This window comes from Triticum urartu, chromosome 1 (assembly GCF_003073215.2).
Source record: "Triticum urartu cultivar G1812 chromosome 1, Tu2.1, whole genome shotgun sequence".
NCBI lineage: Eukaryota > Viridiplantae > Streptophyta > Magnoliopsida > Poales > Poaceae > Triticum > Triticum urartu.
The window spans coordinates 543,002,421-543,023,324 of record NC_053022.1 but is presented as its reverse complement, the minus strand read 5'-3'; the positions used below and the strand labels follow the sequence as shown (position 1 = coordinate 543,023,324).

At 42.4% G+C, this 20,904-nt stretch overlaps 2 protein-coding genes and 1 long non-coding RNA gene across 5 annotated transcripts; 2 read left to right on the top strand and 1 right to left on the bottom strand.

Moving 5' to 3' along the window:
• The first annotated feature begins 2,492 nt into the window (after positions 1-2,492).
• Positions 2,493-6,107, top strand: LOC125528228 (nucleolar protein 56-like). Its single transcript, XM_048692727.1, has 8 exons — positions 2,493-2,796; positions 2,894-3,108; positions 3,515-3,672; positions 4,421-4,608; positions 4,689-4,941; positions 5,111-5,259; positions 5,344-5,493; positions 5,597-6,107. The coding sequence occupies exons 1-8, from the start codon at positions 2,592-2,594 to the stop codon at positions 5,923-5,925; spliced, it is 1,647 nt and encodes a 548-aa protein (XP_048548684.1). The 5' UTR covers positions 2,493-2,591; the 3' UTR covers positions 5,926-6,107.
• Positions 6,108-7,809: 1,702 nt separating this feature from the next.
• Positions 7,810-20,857, top strand: LOC125528237 (pre-rRNA-processing protein ESF2-like). Of its 3 annotated transcripts, none has more exons than XM_048692743.1 (8): positions 7,810-8,104; positions 8,344-8,635; positions 9,271-9,322; positions 9,560-9,627; positions 9,854-9,943; positions 10,037-10,167; positions 16,601-16,679; positions 20,357-20,492. In XM_048692743.1, coding segments are annotated over exons 2-8 (687 nt in total). In that variant the 5' UTR covers positions 7,810-8,104; positions 8,344-8,370; the 3' UTR covers positions 20,359-20,492. The 3 variants fall into 3 exon arrangements, with proteins under 3 accessions (XP_048548700.1, XP_048548707.1, XP_048548693.1); XM_048692736.1 differs by lacking the exon at positions 16,601-16,679 and adding an exon at positions 20,586-20,857 and having other exon boundaries at positions 7,812-8,104; positions 20,357-20,494; XM_048692750.1 differs by lacking the exons at positions 16,601-16,679; positions 20,357-20,492 and adding an exon at positions 20,586-20,857 and having other exon boundaries at positions 7,811-8,104.
• LOC125528262 lies at positions 16,626-20,350 on the bottom strand. Its single transcript, XR_007292358.1, has 7 exons — positions 19,065-20,350; positions 18,525-18,600; positions 18,147-18,206; positions 17,312-18,052; positions 17,170-17,229; positions 16,881-17,075; positions 16,626-16,783 (listed from the first exon to the last, which is right to left on the bottom strand). It is a non-coding gene; the product is annotated as an uncharacterized LOC125528262 (long non-coding RNA).
• Positions 20,858-20,904: the final 47 nt, after the last annotated feature.

Below are 20,904 nucleotides of genomic sequence, written 5' to 3'. Positions count from 1 at the left end.
CATGTGAGTAATTTTTTTTACCGGAACTGGTACCTATCGGTGAGACATCCGCCGTTGATGTTGTTTTGGAGATTCGAGCCCTTTTTTGATGCGTGAGTGACAGAATTGAAATACACGGAATACATGTGGGTCCTTTGCATGCTATTGTCAGCTTTTGTCAGGAAAGAGAAAAAATGTTCATAGAAGGCCGGTTGCATGCATTTTAAAATATTCCCTCTCTCTCCACTAAAAAACTTCCATTTAATTTCATTGTGAATTTTTGGATGATAGATATCTTTTGAACGAAAACTTCAATTTAATTTTTGGATGATATATATATATATATATATATATATTTGAATTCATGACAAGAAGACTTTCAGAATAAGATCAATTATGGATACATTTGAACTAGTTTCGCTGATCTCAAAAAACATATTTCACTCAAACTGAAAAAACATATTTCAGTCATCTCCAAAAAACATTCCAGCCGATTCAAAGTAACATTTGACCCAATTAAAAAATACGATCTCACTCATTTCAAATGGCAGAATTCATGCATTTAAAAAAATTCACACACATTTTAAAACTGATTTCATTGCTTTAAAATACTGATGTACTTGTTTCATATAACCGATTTCACTTGCTTTAAAACATGCATGTTTATAAATTGATTTCGCTCATTTAAGATTATAATTTCACTCATTTAAAAATACAATTTCACTCAAAAACTAACTTCACTCGCTTCATTCATTTAAGAATATAATTTCACTCATTCCAAAAACTGGATCTCAATCATTAAGAGACTGGTTTCACCTGTTTCGCAAGAAAAAATATTTCAATCATTTGAAATAATTGATTTTAATCATGTCAAAAACCGATCTAAATTATTTCAAAAAAGCACTTGCTTCATTAAACATATTTCACTCATTATAAAAGAGTTCAAAAACAATTGAATTTTGTTGTGTTTGAAATAACTGATTTAAAAATTCTAAATAACAAGGTTCACGTATTTTACATTGAAATATGTGTCATGTGTATCAAAAACAGATTTCACTTATTTCACTTGTGAAATGCCGGATGTCTTACTTATAAAACGAGTGAAATGATTTACTTATTTCAGAGAACTGATTTCACTTATTTGAAAAAAATATCTTTGAAAAAAAACAATTTCAGTAGTTTCAAACAAGACTTCACTCACTTTAAAAAAATTGAGACAGTCAACTCCAATTTTTTTTTAAATAACCAGTGTTTCATTTTTGAAATAGCAAGTTTCACATATTTCACACTGAAAAAGGTTTCATATACACGAATTGTTTTTTCATAAAAGTGATTTCAATCATAGCAGTAGCTGATTTCAATAATCTAAATATGTAAATATGAAATGCGTGAAATTAAAATTTTAATATGATTGAGATAGCAAAAATGAAACTAGTTTAAACATATTCAAGATTGGTCTTGTTCTAAAGAATATATGTTCAGGAATTGAAATATAAAAAAAATTCAATAATAGAGCATTACTGTTAAAAATATTGGCCATCTAAAATTTATGAAATACTACAATTTAAACACGTATAAAAAATATGCAATATTGGTTATGTTTTAAAGATCTTGTTGCCAGAGTTTCAAATATATATAAAGTCTAAAAAGTTTAGTTTTGGTAAAAAAAAATATAAGTTGTCTAAATTTACAAAGCCAAAAAAATGAATGGGTTTTGGGTGCGGAGAGAGGACGGAAAATTGGGACCCAAGCATGCATGCGGCATGCACTTCTCTGACGTAAGGTAGTTGTTTTTGTGTGAGAAAAGTTTGAGAGACCGGCATGGCAGTTGATGTGACTTCTTAAAATTGCTATACAAGAGGGGATTTGCACAATACAGAGATATACAAATGTGGTACCGATGAGCTGTCTGCACCTTATTGGATGGGTGGGCGCTGGTAGAGGCTAAATTAACTGTTTTGACCCTTTGATCAAACTTTAAGACAATTTGACCCGTTTGTACTTTTTTTATCTGGCCATTTTACTGTCGCCATCGTGTTTGGCACTAGGGTAGACGGGCTACCATAGATTTTGTTGGGTTATTGTTTCTTCCGCAGTGTGGTTGGGATTCCCATAAGTATAAGGGTGAAGTAGCAGCCCATCAACAAGTATTTGTCTCAGCTAGGAATCAAGATTGTCAATACAGAACGAGTCACCTAACAAACAAAGTGCGCGGCATCTGCGCACAAACACGCTTGTCCCTAACGCATCAGGATTGTAGCCCCTTGTCGTGCTAGTCACAAGATTAAAACCAATTGATAGGAAGGTAAAACGGTAACAATAACAGAGAAGGGTGTATCGTGTGCATAGCAGTTTCACAGTACAAATGGTGATAATTTTATTTTTATGTTAGATGTTAGAATAGCAAAAGGAGGGGAAGAGAATTGTGCAACCGGCGCTGATCCAATCGAACGGCCCAGACTTCCCAGCGTAGCGTCAACGGAAACCCCACCATAAGTAAGGCCCCGGCGAAGCCCACATCCCTTGGCCTAAACCCTAGCCTCTTCCCCGCCTCCGCCCCCGCCTCCGCCTCCCAAACCCCTCGGCCGCCGCCGGCGAAGCGCGCGGGCGAGATGGCGCTCTACCTGCTCTTCGAGTCGGCGTCGGGGTACGCGCTCTTCCACGCCCACGGCATCGACGAGATCGGCCAGAGCGTGGACGCCGTCCGCTCCACCGTGCTCGACCTCAAGCGCTTCAGCAAGGCCGTCAAGCTCGCCGGCTTCACCCCCTTCCTCTCCGCCGTCGACGCCCTCAACCAGTGCAACGCCATCTCCGAAGGTACCGTGCCCCCTCCTCTCCCGGTGGAACCCTCGTGTCAAATCTCCCTGCTTTATTATGACCCCCGTGACGAGCGAATGCTCCTTTGGTGGCCCAGGGATCATGACCGACGAGCTGAGGAACTTCCTGGAGCTCAACCTGCCCAAGGTCAAGGAGGGGAAGAAGGCCAAGTTCAGGGTCGGCGTCATGGAGCCCAAGGTCGGCTCCCACATCACCGAGGCCACCGGAATCCCCTGCGAGTCCAACGACTATGTCCAGGAACTGCTCCGCGCCGTGCGGCTGCACTTCGATCAGTTCATTGACCAACTCAAGGTGATGGATTTTTGCATTTGCGTCTGTCTAGTTTCCATGTTTTACATTGTCCCGTAATAAAGATTCAACTGTCAGACATGGGTCGTAAAGCTGTCTAGTAGGATAAATCAAATCACATTGTGGTCTGGCCTGGGTTGTGGCTGGTGTATTTGATTTTAGAGGATTGTGCAGCAGTGGGAAAAGTTTAATGTTTTGGTGGTATGAACTACAGTATGATTTTGCATCAAGTCGGCGCAAAGAGTTGGACAATTACCACCTTATGCTTGACATATCATTTTTACTAATTAAGTTTACCTAGATCATACAGTGAATTGTCTGTAGTTTCACAAATTGGTTTTATTCCATCACTGCTCTTGTTCCATATATACTTGTTTGTAAACTTTGTTCTGTTTGTTTTTTATTGCAGCCATCTGACCTGGAGAAGGCCCAGTTGGGTCTGGGGCATAGCTATAGCAGGGCAAAGGTCAAGTTCAATGTGAATCGCGTGGATAACATGGTGATTCAAGCCATCTTTCTGTTGGATACACTCGATAAGGATGTCAATTCCTTCTCCATGAGAGTGAGGTTGGTTCCTCATCTTATTCTTAACTTGCTTAATTTATTAACCAGTATCTGGTTCTTTGGTTTGGCTGTCGCGATGAGACTTGGATTATCTCAAAAAGAAAAGTTGATGGCGACATACAAGTCCTGAGAAAGTTCTAGGTATAGGCACTAGAGTTGACATTTGTTCATTACTTTTCCAGTTTAGCTGTCGGTATATGCTGGTTATGCCACCATTTCTGATTGCAGGAGTTAAAAAAACAGCTGAAATTTGATTAATGTCGTTTGTATGCCTCTTCTTTTGTAACCAGTTTTTCTTTTACATCAGTGGCATCAATCATATTTTGTCTATATGCTATATTTCAAACCCTAAGCCCAAGTCTCTGGTTTTACCATGCGCATTCAATTGCGTATTGTGAGTCTTGACAAATCTCCTCAATTCACGTGATCAAATACATCTTCCTGTGTTTATGTTAGTTGCATGTCCAGTCATGTCACTTTCGGGCTTACAGTGACATACGTGCTGTGTACACTGTACTATCTTACAGTATATCCCATGGTAGTGAAAGATCATTTTAACTTATCAACTGTGCAGTATATCCTGCACTATGTATGCTTTTTTGGGGGGGCAACACTGTATGCTTTTGGTGGGTGTAATGACAAATTTCTTTTTCTTTTTACCCTTGTTGGCGCTGTAACTAGTTTTAAACATTTGTCACTGTAGTTGTGTTAGTTGCATGGGTGTATTAATTGTTGCTTAACCATGATGCAGGGAGTGGTATGGATGGCATTTTCCTGAGCTGGTCAAAATTGTGAATGACAACTACCTTTATGCTAAGCTTGCCAAGTTTGTAGTAAACAAATCTGATTTGTCAGAGAAAGACATTCCAGCTTTAGCAGATCTGATTGGAGATGAGGACAAGGCAAAAGAAATTGTTGAAGCAGCAAAGGCATCTATGGGTAACAACCATCTCCACAATTGGTATTGCTTCTCAGTAGTTGCCATGGTTGCTTAGTTTACGTATTCTTTTTATTTTCAGGCCAGGACCTTTCACCAGTTGATTTGATCAATGTCCAACAGTTTGCTCAAAGGGTCATGAATCTATCTGAGTACCGTAAAAATCTCTATGAGTATCTGGTGACAAAGATGAATGATATTGCACCTAATCTGACGTCATTGATTGGTGAAATGGTTGGAGCTCGGTTAATCTCTCATGCTGGCAGTCTTTCAAATCTTGCAAAATGCCCTGCCTCCACTCTCCAGATACTAGGTGCTGAGAAGGCGCTCTTCAGGTAATTGTGACTGACTGGACTGCCTATGCATTCCCACACCCTATTTCCAAGCTGTGCTTTCTTATTTGTAGTTGCCCTTCTACTCAAGTACTAACTGTTTCGTCAAGTATTCAGACTTTGTCCTCTATGCTTCTGAAATATTGTGATTGATTTCCTAATTTTACCGCAGAGCTCTTAAAACACGTGGAAACACACCGAAGTATGGCCTCATATTCCACTCATCTTTTATTGGCCGTGCATCGACCAAGAACAAGGGAAGAATGGCTAGATACCTGGCAAACAAATGCTCAATTGCTTCACGCATTGACTGTTATTCAGGTTAGTTGAAGGACTTTGTTTGCAAAGGTTAAACATCCTGACTGCCTTTTCTGTTTGTTTTCCTCACTGGTTTATGAATTCCAGATATGAGTAGCTCCATTTTTGGTGAGAAACTGCGTGAACAAGTCGAGGAGAGATTAGACTTTTATGACAAGGGTGTTGCACCACGTAAGAACCTTGATGTAATGAAAGCTGCAATTGAGGAGGGTATGACCAACACAGTCTCAGAGGAGGGTAAGGGTACTTGTCTTTATATATTGGTCTCTCAATAACTTAATTTCAAGTCTTTTTGTACATGTGTATATTTACACCTTGCCCTGAACATTTCTTTTCGCAGATAAGGAGAAGGAGAACGGTGACACGACTGCCAAGAAAAGTAAGAAAAAGAAGTCCAAATCTGAGGCTGACGGTGACGCCATGGATCTTGATAAGCCTGCTAACACGGCGGCAGCAGAAGAAGGGACAGAGAAGAAGAAAAAGAAAAAGAAGCACAAGCTAGAGGAGCCCCAGGATCAAGAGATGGCAGCCAATGTCGATGGCGAGCAAGACGAGACTCCCAAGAAAAAGAAAAAGAAGAACCGTGATGCTGCAGAGTCTGTTGAGCCTAAGACGGCCACAGAAGGGAAAAAGAAAAAAAAGAAGTCCAAAACCGAGGCCGATGATTAGACGACTAGAACCTCTTTGTTGTGCTTAATGAAATCAAACATCTAGTATACTGTATAATTTATGTGCAACCATGGACCTAATCGGGTCTCGACTATTGAATCTTTCATCATCCTGTGGTGGTGCTGATCACATTTTGAGGTCTATAATGTGGAAGAGCGTGGATTGAGGAGGCTGTTCAACTATTTTGCAGTTTGGAGCATGTTTTGCGATTCATGTTTCATATACTAGTAAGTAGGCCCTGTTGCAGCACTAGAGTAGTTTGGTCTTGCATTTCTTGATTAGCAAGCACTTGGGATGTTTTGATTCTTCAGGGTCTGTTATTGCTTGGTTTGGTCAAATCTTATTTCCGAGTTATTTCTCTCTGCACTTGCACACATTTTGAGGTCTATTATCTAGAATCGAGGAGCCTGTTCAGCTAGCGAGTAGCCCTGTTGCACCAGAGTCTGCTTTTCATTTTTTGAACAAGATGTATTAAAGACATTACTGTTGCCTTGAGCTACATACACTTACTAACATAGATCTTGGCATCCTGCCTGCCTCTTGTTGGTTAGGGGTTACTCATGATTGTGCATGTGATTTCTGAAAACATATTGTCATAATATGAATGCTAAGGCCTTGTTTGGATTACCGTTGTAGTTTCAGATGCCTCTGTAGAAAAAAAATACAGACCTCTGTCCATTGTTTTGTTTCCGACTGAAAATCTGCTAGTGGCCGGTAAGTTACTCGTGTAAATAAAATAAATAATAGTGGCCGGTAAGTTACTCGTGTAAAATAAATACGTCTGTATTTGATTACACTGATTCCAAGCGCGGCCTAATGGCACTGGAGTTACAAAATCACTTGAGTTGCAAAGGTAATCGACTGAGTGGTTTTGCTCTTGCTGTTGGTTGCCCCTTTAGTCTGGACTGGACTGAAATGCTGGGTTGCTGGTGTACTGAAATGCTGTGTTTGCTCCTTCTGCCTTTTCTCCATTCCTTCCTTCTTGACACCGTCTTCGCTCTTGCTACTCTTACTCCACTTCCTCCAGGACCTGCTCCACTTGATGAACCACCCCGAGCCTCCTGAACCATGCCGCGACGGCTCTTGGCCGATCGCGACGCCCTAGCCAACACACAATCCATTCGTAAGGTCACATTGACGATAAACCTAATGCAATTCAGAAGTCGAGCCATTTCTAGTTCAATGTGGAGTAAAGAGTTGAGATGAGAAACTCATTCACAGATTATAAACATGAAACTCGGTAAACAAGATGCGAGTAAAGTAAGAGCATGTTCATCCTGCAATTAGAAAGAAAATAAATATCACACAAAATCTTAGGCAATGGTGGTGCCAAAAAATAGCACAGAAACATGCAGAGAGAGAGAGAGAGAGAGCATTTCAGTTTCTCAAGTATTGCTGCATCACGCCCGTGCAAGCAGAAGAGGGCTCTATCCGCTGACGAGATCGAATCCCCACCGTCCGTGGGTGATAGATCCGATCGAGCGGCCAGGATGCCCATCCAATCAGAGGTTGAGCAGCCTGCCGTGCAATTTTTTTGAGCAGCCCCGGCCCAGCTTCGAAGAAACAAGAAGCAGGACTCGATTGCCCTCCCGAAGTGCAACCTCTAAGGCCTTAGGAATTTCATAGAAATTCTCTAGAGGATAGGATTTTTATAGGATTTTTTTAGACCCCTTTGGTTTATAAAAATAGATTTCTATTTCTACATAGGATTAGTTTCTATCCTCCGCATTTTATAGGAAAATAAAAAGTTTAGACTCAATGGAAAAATTCCTTTGGTGTTAATCAAATGACATCTTGTTTCCTATTCCTCCTCATAGGATTTGAGATACATATCATCTCATTTCGTACAAGATTCCTATTCCTATAATAATCTTATCCTATGAAACCAAACAGGCCTAACCGTTTAGCCTGGCCCGAACAGAGCTCGCTCAACCCTAGCTGCGGCGCCGCCAGCCCGCCGACGCGCCGCCGCCTGCCCGCCGTCGCGCCGTCACGCCGCCGCTGCCGCCCCGTCGCATCTCGGCCTCACGCCGCAGGTCTCCGTCCACCACCGCCCGCAGTCGCCGTGCAGTCAAATCCCGCATTTGCGGCCACTGCCGTTGGTCGCCGCCGGCAGCCGGACGACCTGCTCCGTCCACCCTCCAGCAATATCCACGCCAGAGCCTCCCCCCAGCTCAAGGTGAGCAGCCTCCTCCCCCTACTGCACTACTCCGGCCCCTACTGCACCACTTGGATTTTGTTAGGTTCAGCAGCGTGGCCAGATGCAATTTCTGAATGACGCAAGATAGAATTCCTTGTGTGTTGCCAGTTCAGTCAGAAGTTCATCATACCTTTCGCTACAAGTTTATTAAATGTTACGGTTTGGCGTCTGTATTTATGGACTGAGGTGTGGCCGGCCTCGATTTTTGATCTGCGCAGTCTCCGTTAACCCGCCGACCGCTACCCATGGCAGAGACCACCGAGAACGAGTACCACACTGATGAAGAGGAAGACCTGGTCGGAGAGGAGGAAGGAGGCACCGGGATCGAAGGCGAGGAGGGTGGAGGCGCCGGAGAGAAGAGGAAGCGGCCTCTGAACAAGAGTCTGGGTGGCTTCAGCAAGCGTGGGGTGTGCTACCTCAGCCGCGTCCCTCCCCACATGAACCCGTCGCACGTCCGACAAATCTTCTCCAAGTACGGCGAGGTGCAGAGGATCTACCTCGTACCCGAAGGTAATCCCCCGTCATGAACTGACTGAATTGGTGGCTGCGTTTTTTATGTCCAATTTGTGATGATACGGTGCCAAAGCTAAGCAGCGTTCATTTGAGGAACACAAATAAGCTGAAAGCCCTACTTTTTTATTCATGCGAATACGCAAAGGGCAATGCAGCGATGTTAGCCAGCCTATAAAAAACAAAGAGAACAAACCATATTTATCTGATCTTCAAGTCTCCCTTGTGGATGATCGAGGGAGATGCGTGTAATCCCGCGCAGAGTTTCTGCTGCATATAACATGCCTCAACGCGTGTAACAAGCCTGTATTTCGGTAGCAGAAGGCTGTTCATGGAGTTCTAGGTTTGTTTGTCTTGCTTGTATTTGTGAAAACATTCTTCATTTCTTCTAGGGGAAGGGGAAAATTCAAGTAGAAAACATGTCATCGAATGATAATCATGTTTTGCATGCTGATTGCACATGTTGCTGCGGCAGTATACTGTGCAGCGACAGCGAGTTGTTTTTCCTGTCCCTCGTGGTTATACGTCTTAGAATGTGAAGTGCTCTACTGCTCTTTATAATGCTCACCATATTTGTAAATGAAAAGAACCCAACTTCTTAACTGTCATCTACTAATGTCATCTCTTTCCTCCAGGTCAAGGTCATCGCAAGCATAGTAACGTAAAAGCGAAGGCTTACTCCGAAGGGTATGTTGTCAAAATACACAGATGAGCTGCTTTGTAGAGACTTGCTAGATCCCATTTTTCGGTTTTATGCTGAAAGTCAAACATGGAGCAATACTTACCATTGTCTACTTATTGCATTTCTGGAGTAGTCATGTAAAGATGTGGTAGATGATGCGTAGTATTTCACAATTTTGACATATTTTTATTGTTGTATTTGTTACTTGTATGGCCTTAATAATGTTCCTAAAATCTTTCTAGGTGGGTTGAGTTTGCAAAGAAAAGTGTCGCCAAGAGGGTGGCTAATCTGCTTAATGGTGAACAAATAGGTTTGTTCTCGGCTCTATGTTTCATGTGTTTTATTCTTTCTATGTTACCGTTGATTTACATTAGATATACTGAACATGGATGATATGTTCTTCCTTTTTACTGCTCAACCCTCAAACCCCTCAAATTTTTGGCCTCAAAAGGATTGCTTTTGTCGGCTCTGTCATGTTTGAAGAGCTATACAATGTGTGCTAGAGAGCTCAATTATTCTTGTATGTATTTTATTAGGTGGGAAGAAGAGGTCATCATTTTATTATGACATCTGGAACATAAAGTATCTCAGGAAGTTCAAATGGGATGATCTGGTTGGTGAAATAGGTATGCCTAAAGTACAAAACTGTAAAGTAGCTATAAACTTGTCAGTAATGTGAACTGATTTGTACGTAGTCTAATCCTTGTAGTTTAATGCAGCTGAGAAGACTCATATCAGGGAACAGAAATTAACATTGGAGATAACAGCTGCGAAGAAACAACGTGATCATTATCTCTCTAATGCTGAAAAGTCTCGTACACAGAAATTTATTCGTGAGCGCATAGAAAAGGTATGCTGTATTGTTTAACATACCTCTGCTAGCATAATTCACGCTGGGGATTTTCTTTCTGTCCTGTGCCATCTTTATTTATGACTAGTAAGATGCCCGTGCTACGCTACGGGATAAAAAAAAGGTTAACTTAAGTTATAGTTACGATCCCATACGCTGCTGCTGACAAAATAAAAAAATATACAGTCATTGATCAAAGTAATGATGTGTTGTTGATAGATACATAAATATCAAGCACAATCAAAAATATGGTTTGCAATCCACAAACCCATGCGTCCAAGCCAAACAGTTTCTTCTCCATCTCCGCCTCACTGAAAGACTTGTTGTACTCCACATTGAGTTTTATCATTGCTCGCTCTATCCTATATCAAGTTGATAGAGACCATGCGGCAGATAGAAAATCTGTTCACACACATGTGGCAACAACGGCGACACTGAATCCAAATCGGTCAACTTCACGACTGACCAGCTTTATCTCCGAATCCAAATTGGTCTGATTTCAAGTCCTCTTTGCTTCACTTGGACGCCACCTCCATCCCATACACCATTTCCAGCTAGAAATGGTAACAAATCAAGCACCTCATTTAAACCTGGCCTTAATATCAATAATGGAATAACATGATGCGACATATTGATATTTGTCCCCACAACTCAGTGCAATGGAAGTGCGACTGGCACCGACCCGTGCGTTGCCACGGGAAAACGTTTTAGAGGTGACACCATTCCAAGAGAGATAAAGCTCAAATGGATTTGAATATTTCGCTTATGTTTGTTAGCGAAAACATTTTGATTACAGTTTTAGCATACAAATATTTACTTACGAAGTAAACTTGAAATAAATAAAAAGAGGCCTGCATTTCTAGATGATGAATGAAAAAGATTGTAAACATATGTGTTCTCAGTCATGTATGCAAGATACAAATAAAGCATGAATAAACAAACTTCGGCTAAAACATTACAACTACAAGGACACACATCATGACAATTTTCCAAATACAATGTGCCATAATGTCTTATTTTGTTTATTTGCCACTATTTCTTCATTCTTGAAACCAATCATCTCATGAATCATACAGGCCTCGACACAAGAACCGCATCATCAAAAAGTTGCATCATGGAAAATCAACAAAGAGCATAATCAATTGTTATTAAGCTTAGAGATGTATGTACAAGAATATGACAGAAGTAGCACTATCTCTCCCTGCCACAAAGTAGAGTATCTTCCATCTAAAAAACATAAGCGCTACATAGCTTATATGTGCAACAAGTATCTCCCCTCACTGTAAAAAAACAGAGTATTTAACTTTGCTACAAAGCAGCTCGTGAAGCACAGAAAATTAGTCTAACTTTCAGCCTCTGCTTCGCCTTCTCAGTGCACCGCACACCTCCAGTCCACTGACCTCTACCAATGCGGCTCTCGTCTATTTTAGTCTCCAGCAAGCACTGTTTAATAGCAAAATTATCAATGACCATGTTTTACAGTATGAAACATAGACACATATATATTGGTAATACACAACAAAGTATATACACGTTTTTCCCATTTATCAGATAGGTGCCTTGTATTATGTTACATCTTACAAAGAAATGCTCAATGTATAGGAAGCCACTGGAGGCGACGCCCCTAGAAGGCATTCATTGTTCTAATCATTAGATTATTTCTTAAATAAACAAACTTTCATCCTCTTCTACATTATATAAAGCAAGATTTGACTGTAACAAGATGAAAAGACAAAGCTACCTACTGCCTGCTACTTGAGCAAAACATAAAAAATATCTTCCAGCCAGGAACTCTGTTTAGTAAGATCAGGATCTTCTGGCTATTTTTTTAACATAATATTTCAGTCATCTTAAATTTGTTTCTCATACTGATGCTGATGCTTATTATAACTACTTTCCTTGGTGAGAAACACATTTTTTTAAATACCATCTGGCATAGAAGATCAAGCATATCACTCTAGGTTAGTTCTGTATGATGCAAGGTGTTGTAATGTTTACACTACACACACATGTAAAGGAAGAAATAATTTGTAGTGCTTATCTCATAGCGAGAAGGTACATTTGTTGTGCACATGTAAATGTCTGACGTGAGGAAGCTGACATTTACAAAATAAAAAATATCATGAACACTAAAGCAAGTATCCAAGTTGCCATTTTGAAAGTCCACTGCCCAAACTTCAGACCTGTAGATGGAAAACAATTTTAGATGACTGGCCCTGGTTATAAATATTGAAATTTTAACAGACACCAAATTGTACTTGAGTGATTGATACCTTGGACTACACATTGAGAACTTCTTTGTAGACTATGTTCTTTGTAAATTTTGCAATGGAGTTGGACCAGCCTTCCTCTTCCTTACCCGGGATAGTAAGAATCTTCAGATTACTTCTAGACGTAGCTCTAGAAAGAGCAACATAGAGTTGGCCATGTGAAAATACAGGTTCAGGGAGGTATACACCAACATTTGGTATAGTTTGTCCTTGTGCCTTGTTAATGGTCATAGCAAAGCTAAGTCTAACAGGGAATTGCTTCCTCTTGAACCTAAATGGAAACATCTCGTCGTCTGACGGGCAGAGAGGAATTTGAGGAAGGAACACTCTCTTACCAGCATGCTGGCCCAGCACAATCTCAGCATCAATTGCATTCCTCATGAACCCCCGGACAACCAACCTAGTCCCATTGCACAACCCATTCGCTGGGTCAATGTTCCGTAACAATATAATAGGGCAATTAATCTTCAACTTTAGGATGTGGGGAGGTAGCCCGTTAGGTGTTAATGAATTTAAGAATTCTGCAGGATAGTAGTTGTGTGGATCATCCTCAGCCCGATCAAAACTGTGGTATACCATCTCCTCCCCAGGAAATCTCTCAATCATCCTCATGTTGATCTTGTCAATGTACTCATTCCGAGTTGACAAAATTGCTCGAGATGTTATGTAGTTTGGATCTGAGATGTTTTCATCTTGCAGCATCGGGAACACACTTTCAATAAGCTTGTCAATATCAGAGGCGTCATCACCGGTGTTTGGTATGCAAATCTCATCTGGAAGTCGTATGTAACCATCATCCACCGTATCTTTGGTGCCATTCCCAACACGCAGAAGATAATCAGCAAACCATGGATCAACCTGAGCCCTCATATTACGGACCAGTCTTAGTTGTCTCATACTATTCCAAAGATAAGACTTACGTAGGGTCGCATCAGTTATCTGTGACCTTGTTCCCTTACGAACAACAGGAAGCACTTGTCTAAAGTCTCCCCCAAACACAACCGTCTTTCCACCAAACGGCAGGTCAGGTTGACCCATGATGTCCCTCATGCTATTGTCCAGGGCCTCGACTGCCTGGCGCTTTGTCATGGAGGCCTCATCCCAAATTATGAGGGACGCCCTCATAAGAAGCTTAGTTATCCCACTTTGCTTGGCGAAACTACAAACCCCACCGTCTTCAATGTTTAGTGGTATTTTAAACCTCGAGTGTGCAGTCCTCCCTCCAGCCAAGATGGATGCAGCAACACCTGACGTCGCTGTTGCAACAGCTATCTGACCCTCACCACATACTTTTGCAAGTAGAGCTTTGTACAGATATGTTTTTCCTGTGCCTCCTGGTCCATCGACAAAGAACACACCTCCCTGGCCACTATTAATTGTCGCAAGTATCTCATCATATGCATATCTCTGTTCTGGGTTTAGAAAAGATGACAAGCCAATGTGTTCTGGGTCCACCTCGATCGTGGACTCCTCTATGATCTCCCTAGCCTCATTATCTGGGGCATCATATGAGTCGTCAATTTCTGGAAGAGGGAATGACGATATGTCCTTCCCCATCGATTGTAGCATGGTTTTTATATCTAACAGAGCCATCTGCTCAACTTCATGGGGAACTTCATGGGGGGACATGTGGGTTAGTCGATAGTCTTCTGTCATAGCTTCCAAGTGCCGGTCCCATAGGCCACGCACATCGCTGGGCTCACAAAAGACCAATATAGTAGCAAATAGCCTCCGAAGGGAAGATGGCATCTGAAAAACCTCAGCCTCATTAAGACACTCGTCGATACTATTGTCAGACTCGATAAGGCCCCTATTTTCAGCAGCTTCACGGAATGTTGGGAAAACAATACCATTCACTGTCCTTAGGTCTTGGAAGGATGTAGCACCCGTGACATGATTTAGAAGCACTCTAAGATAATACCTCTCCCCTTCAGCTGGATGTGCAGACACAATTCTCCCAATCTGCGTGTGTTTAGCCCTCCTTTTCCAATACTTGCTACCTGACACCCAAACAAAAGACGCAGGGAAATCCTTATATAAGATTCCTCGAGCCAACTCATATTTCTTGTTTGCCTCAAAATACTCGGTTAACATGGTCTTGGAAGCTCCTTCTTGAGAGAGGACATCATTCAGATTTGCGCCCGTTGGAAACGACACCATGTGCATATTAGGGAGGTGGAGTTGTAGTTGTTTAACAGATGGAAATATCTCACTAAGGTCAAAACCATAGATCCTCCATAATGCTTCTGGTGGAGTAACCCACCTGGAATCTCTGTATTGCTTTATTTCATCAATGCTCCCATCATTATCCACCTCGTCGATAGAAACAGATGCTCGATCATGCCCCTTGTACATGTACTTAAAGAGGTACTTTACAGCTTTTATGCTTGAGCAAACCTCGACATTGATGTGGCAATTATACCTTCTTAGTAGGTAAGGATTGTATGGAACAACCCACCTATTGTCTAATTCTTCACCTCGTACCTTTGCACGACGTCCATCATCTCTCCTCCTGTATATGGGATATGAGTCCTTTCCCTGAAGAGTTGACGCATTAAATGGCCGTGGATAGTAGTTCTTGCAACTGCCATTTTGCATGCACACATTTTTGGGGTTTAGGACTCCACAAGGGCCATGCATCATATGCTTGACGACCATCTTGTACAACTCAGGGTACTTGAATTTGTCTGGCAATTCAGCAGATATGATACAATCATATTGCTCTGGGCATGTTAGCTTGTACCTCCCCTCCATGATTAGGAGGAAATGAGCATGTGGTAGACCCCTTTTCTGGAACTCGACAACATATGCATATGCTGCTACCTTGCCGAGCATGTGCTTTTTGAAAAGTTGTATCTTGAGGTCTTCCAACTTTGCTCTAAATACTCGTACAACAAGATCAGGGCGATCCTGTGGGGTTTGTCCAGGCTCCAAGGCACCAATTATCTCATCCCAATTCGGGTTGCAAGTCATGGTTAAAAAGATATCTGGTTTCCCATACTTCTGCACCAAGGCCATGGCATCAAGGTATCTTCGTCTCCTATCTCTTCTTCCCCCAATAAATGATGTAGGAAGTACAATCCATTTGCCCACAGCATCCGCACGGTTTTCCCCAGCTTGAAGGCTATCAACAACACCTTGGTATAGATCAGAGCGTATTTGTTTCTGGTGATTTCTTATATAGTCTAACCTAGAGGTTTCAACCTTGATGTACATGTCGACCACATATTGTTGGAACAGTCGTTTACCGTATAGCATGGTGTTAAATACACCACGACGTATTTGAAACTTGTAACAATAGTAGTCTCTGACCGAGACACATAATCGACTACTTGTACATGTACCTACGGAAATGGGAGGTAACAGAAAGAACTGATTAAGAAAATAAGTACACTGGGGATAATAAAAAAATGAATAAATGCTAATTTCATTATATGTACCTGGTTTCTTTCGACCACTGCGGCGGGATTGAAGTATCTCATTCAAGCTGACACCGTTCTTTGGGATCTCAGGATGCCAACCAATCTCCCCTCTTGGGAAGAACAAAGGGTAAGACAATGGATCATAGCATCCATAATATGGTTGGATGCTATATCTCTTGTTGTCATTACCAAACAGGACAATGCTACGGTCAAAATGCTTACATAGTTCATTACCCTCAACCCAAATAGCTGCAACCTCTGATGATATAGGCAAGTTATATCTCCGTTGGTCCAACCTCATGTCGGTGTTCAGTTCAATACGATAATCCTCAAGGTCATCGACTCCACCTAGATTCCTGAATGTTTCAGAATAAGGATTATCCTTAAGGATGTTGACAAGCCTTCGAATGACATCTCGGTCTAGGTTCGGGGAGCGCCGAAACCTATGTTGTAGACTCGGGTCATCATCGTAGAAGTATAACTCTAGATGCTTAGGTCCATCTTGTGTTGGACCAAATGAGAAGATGTTGTGGTAAATCTGACCATGGGCTCGGAATGTATAGACTCCTGACCTCATGTTTGTGTATCTATTGTCAAGACTGACTCCAAGAGTGGTGAATGAAAAGTGGCCATTGAAGTAGCGAATGTTATCCCTAAAATGCACAGCATCACTATCTGAACTTGTGTACAACATCTGAAGTTCCAAGGGTGGTTCTGACTGTGCTAACTTAATTTTTCCAGACTGGCAACAAAATCCATTTGTCTCATACTGGAACCTCTTTGCGCCGCAATGCTTGCAATCAGGCTTTGGCACCAGCGTGTGAGTACTTTTTGGTATATTCTGGTAAACACAGTCATATGGGTCAGGAACAATGTTGTCTGTTGTAAAAGCATCTACCATGTCATCGCAATCTTCAGTGTTCCCTGTACACACATGAGATGAATTGTGTTATATATAGGTATTGCATTTTCTGTGCTATACATATGTAGGGAAATAAGACATCCATGGAATTTTTAATACCTCTCCCAGCAAATGCGAAGTACTCATCATCTTCTTCTTCGGTCATATGAGAAAAATCATCATCCACATTAAAGCTTTCCGTTGGGGAACCTGGGCATATGGAGTCATCAGGGGCCAATGATGAACTGTCCACTGATGTAGATGTTGGACATTGCACCGATGTGAGTTCCTTGCACTGGACAGTATTAGCGTCACCTAAATGTAATTTGAGGAATGAAGTTACTACATAGTTTGAGTAGTGTGTGTTATAGTAGTAGAGAAAAGGAAGGCATCAGCACCACAATCATACCTTTGCTAGTGAAAACTATGTGATCATCTTCCATTCCTTCAGGTATGCTTTCTAGATTACCTGCTATTTCAATGACTGTGTAAAAATGCATGCTCAACTTTGACAAAATTGGCAAATAAAGGAATGTGTATGTGAGAATTACCTTGAATTGTAGAAAAAGTTTGAGTCAGTGTACTTGGGTAACTAAAGGCATAAGAGCTTGATGATGCATGTCCCAGCAATGAACCTGTAGGGCAATTTGATACAATGGAATCCATGCATGGGGTATCTCGTCTAGATGCATAACTTGCATTACGTTGAGCTAGAAGTGCCCGCCGCTCTTCCGGTGGCAGGCTTTGCCGACGCGCTCGTTGGCGTGCATTTCTTTCTTGCCTCTCCTCTAGTGTCAAACTTTGCCTACGTGCTCGCTGGCTTGCATTTCTCTCTTCAAGTGTCATACGTTGTCGTTTCTCTCTTCTTCGTGCATTAATCTCTTCCTTCTCCTTAGGTGTCAAATTTTGCCGACGTGCTCTAACACGTTCTCGCCTTGCTTGGATTTGCTCTGCTGTACGGCTAGCATATCTTATTGCTTCACGTGCACGCTTTCGCCCTACAGAATTTACACGAGAAATTAATTAAGTGGGTAAACGGAATTATATAAGCAAACACTTCCGCCCTATAGATTTACCTTTTGAGCTTTCTCCTCGCTCCAATCCGTCGATTGATGTGAGCATACCAGTATAAGTAGGAAAAATCACCGTCGCTGATTGGTTTGTCACTTCATCATCTGAAGATGAGTAACTTAAATTTGTCGCATCCGTTGGTTCACGTATAAATAAACCTGTTCGAGCACATGGCATGCCATTGGAGCAAGTTCTGTTGGGCTTGCTACTGCTGTCGACCACTGTGTTATTACAAGTTGGACGGTAAATGGTTAGGTATAAATAAGAAATATACAAGCAGATTGTTTTGCCAAACAGTAAGGTACAGGAACCAACCTTTTTGTTTTCCTTTAGCACTTTGTTGGCATGAGAGCTGTAACATTTGGGGTGTAATAGCTGCTAGTTTCCCCCAAAAAACAGAAGTGGAGGTTAGAAAAAATTGAATCGAAAGCTAGTAGGAACACTATATGCAATCTAATAAGACAACTATTCTTTGCCAGAAGTCAAAAGAAACATTCCTTAACCGAAGGGCAGTTCATCATCATTAGATACGAAATTGCACACTGGATGAATTTGATAATCATTAGGTAAGCAACATGAATAAAAACAAATGTTATGCAGAGGTGTGGCAGCCAAAAAGTACAAGCCAAAGCATAATAGAATACAACAGTAAACCAATGAATTCCAGTGATCAAGTATGAATTTGGTCCTGACCTTTTAATTTTCAGCTTCACACCCAAATCCAAGTGTTTCTCCAGGAACTTCTAGGCTTATCAAATTTCTTCTGGACCTGCCATGTAAATAATCATTTTTTTTCAAAAATTTCAGTGATTTAGTTGGTGAAAACCAAACCCAAGGACAGTTGGAGCTGAAGTGAGTATCTCTATGCATACATATGACTGACTAAGTCATGTGATTTTATATGAAGGGAAATATAACAAACCTAGCAACATCAGTTTCTCTCTGACCAACTCATATAAAATAAGCTGATCCACCTAGAACTAAGATGCAGATCTTTTAATTCTTTTAATAGGAAACAGACCAACTTGGAGGTCAAAGCCCCAACGATCAGTATGCATAAAAACTTAAAATAACAAATAAAAAACATGTTATACAACCATACAGTGATCTGCAAATTCTTGTTTTGATGTTAACTTCACAAATAAAAGAGGCATCATCATCTAATAGTAGTATGTGCAGATACTCATCTATTGCAATCATTACTAAATCTTGGTATTGCATAACACAACATACCTTGGTCCTTGGCGAAGCAAATTAGAAGGCGATGGGCAGTAAATCGACCTCCTCACAATCTGTCGATTTGAAGATATGAGAGCTTGACCACCGTGTTGCTTCTTGGGATGTAGTTCGAGCAGTGTGAGTCTCATCTGCCTGCTCACTTGTATTTATATTGGGCTGAAAGGGTGGTTTCTAGACAGTTCGACCAGGCGCGCGCATTTGGGTGACGAAAATTTGAATTTGGGAGGCGGCAGGGTGGGAACGATGAGGTCTGGGAAAGAGAGGCGGTAGCCGACCATAGCACCAGAACAGGCAGTGGAGTGCGTCGGCGGGGAGAAGTAGCATTAGGTGGCGGTGCCGCCGCCGCCGAGGATCAGCAGCCTGTAGCCGGCGACGTATTTGTGGAGGTCAGAGTTAGAGAAGGGGGAGAGCGGAGAAGACGGCGATGAGGAGAGGGGGCGGGGGGTGGGCGAGCGGGCTTCTGCAGCAGGGGGGAGGAGCCAGAAGAAGCCTCGGGGCACGGACGGCGCCGCCGGCGTACTTGCGGAGTTCAGCATCGGGGAGGAGGCGGAGGGGATGGGGAGGAGGAGGAAGAGGTGGTGGTGATGCTGGGTGGGGGCCCTGAGCTGGCAATGTAGTCAGATGCGCCGGCGAAGGGACGGCGCCGCCGGCGTGCCTGCCGAGGCCGGCGTGGGAGGATACGGAGGAGGGGGCGGAGGCGATGGCAAGGAGGAGGGGGAAGTGGTGGTGCTGCTGTGCGGCGGCACTTCTCTGGAAGAGAAGGAGGCGGGAGAGGCGCCTGCGGAGGGACGGCGCCGCCGGTGTGCCTGCAGAGGTCGGCAACGGAGGAGATGGAGAAGGGGGGGGGGGAGGGGTTGTGGTGGCCGGTGGAGTTGAGGGAGGCATGAGAGGCTCCGAGGCGGACGGCACCGCCGGCGGCCACCACGCCATATCGGCTCCGACGCTGCCGGTGCTACTGGTTGGATGAGGTTGGGGGAGAGCCGGGGGATAGGCTTGAAGAGAGAGACAAGGGCATATTTGCAAATATGTAACAGAATAGTGGGTGTCTTTGTAAAATTGCCATGGGTTGCTTCGTGGACGTTGGATATGAATCGAACGATTGTGAATCAAAGTTGGCAGGCACACCATCATCACCAATTGTGGTTTTTATAAGAGTAGAGATCACCAGACAAAACATTTCAGTTACAAGCTAGCCCGAACACCGGATATTTTCTCCCTCATTTTGCCGTTCACTGCAAGTTTCATTACTAAAATCTCTATATACGTTGGTGACATCCTTGAAACAGAAGCAAAAGACTGAAGGAAAAGAATCCAATGATGTTGGTGAGACGAATAACGATTGTCCAATTCCTCGACAGAATAGAGCAGTTGAGGATAGAGGCCCTAATAAAAAGGCAAAGCTCTCAAAAAATATTCTGGCCGGAGTAAGTAGTGTGCAGCCCTCTGGCAGTTTATCTGGTGGTGCTTTTTATCTTAGCTAGCTAGTCATTTGACCTGCTTTCGTCGCACTTGCAGGTATTCGGTGGTTCATCATGATCGATTTTGATTCCTGGTGGATTGGAGCATTGCAAACTGAATGTTCTAGCACAAGATCATTGCTGTCTTCACCATCTGCTCCGCCTTTGTAGATTAGGCTGTCGTTTTTTGTAATGGAGGGTGAATGGTTTGGTCGTTTGGTGACTGTGGATTGCCAAACATGTATTGCTTCTGCTGTTAATACTGGGATGGATGTACACTGTTGTTAATTTGAAACAGTAAAGTAATATTACCCTGTATTGTATTGGCCATGTGACTGTTCGTTCTGTTGTGATTCTCATGGCGTGTTACAGTTTGC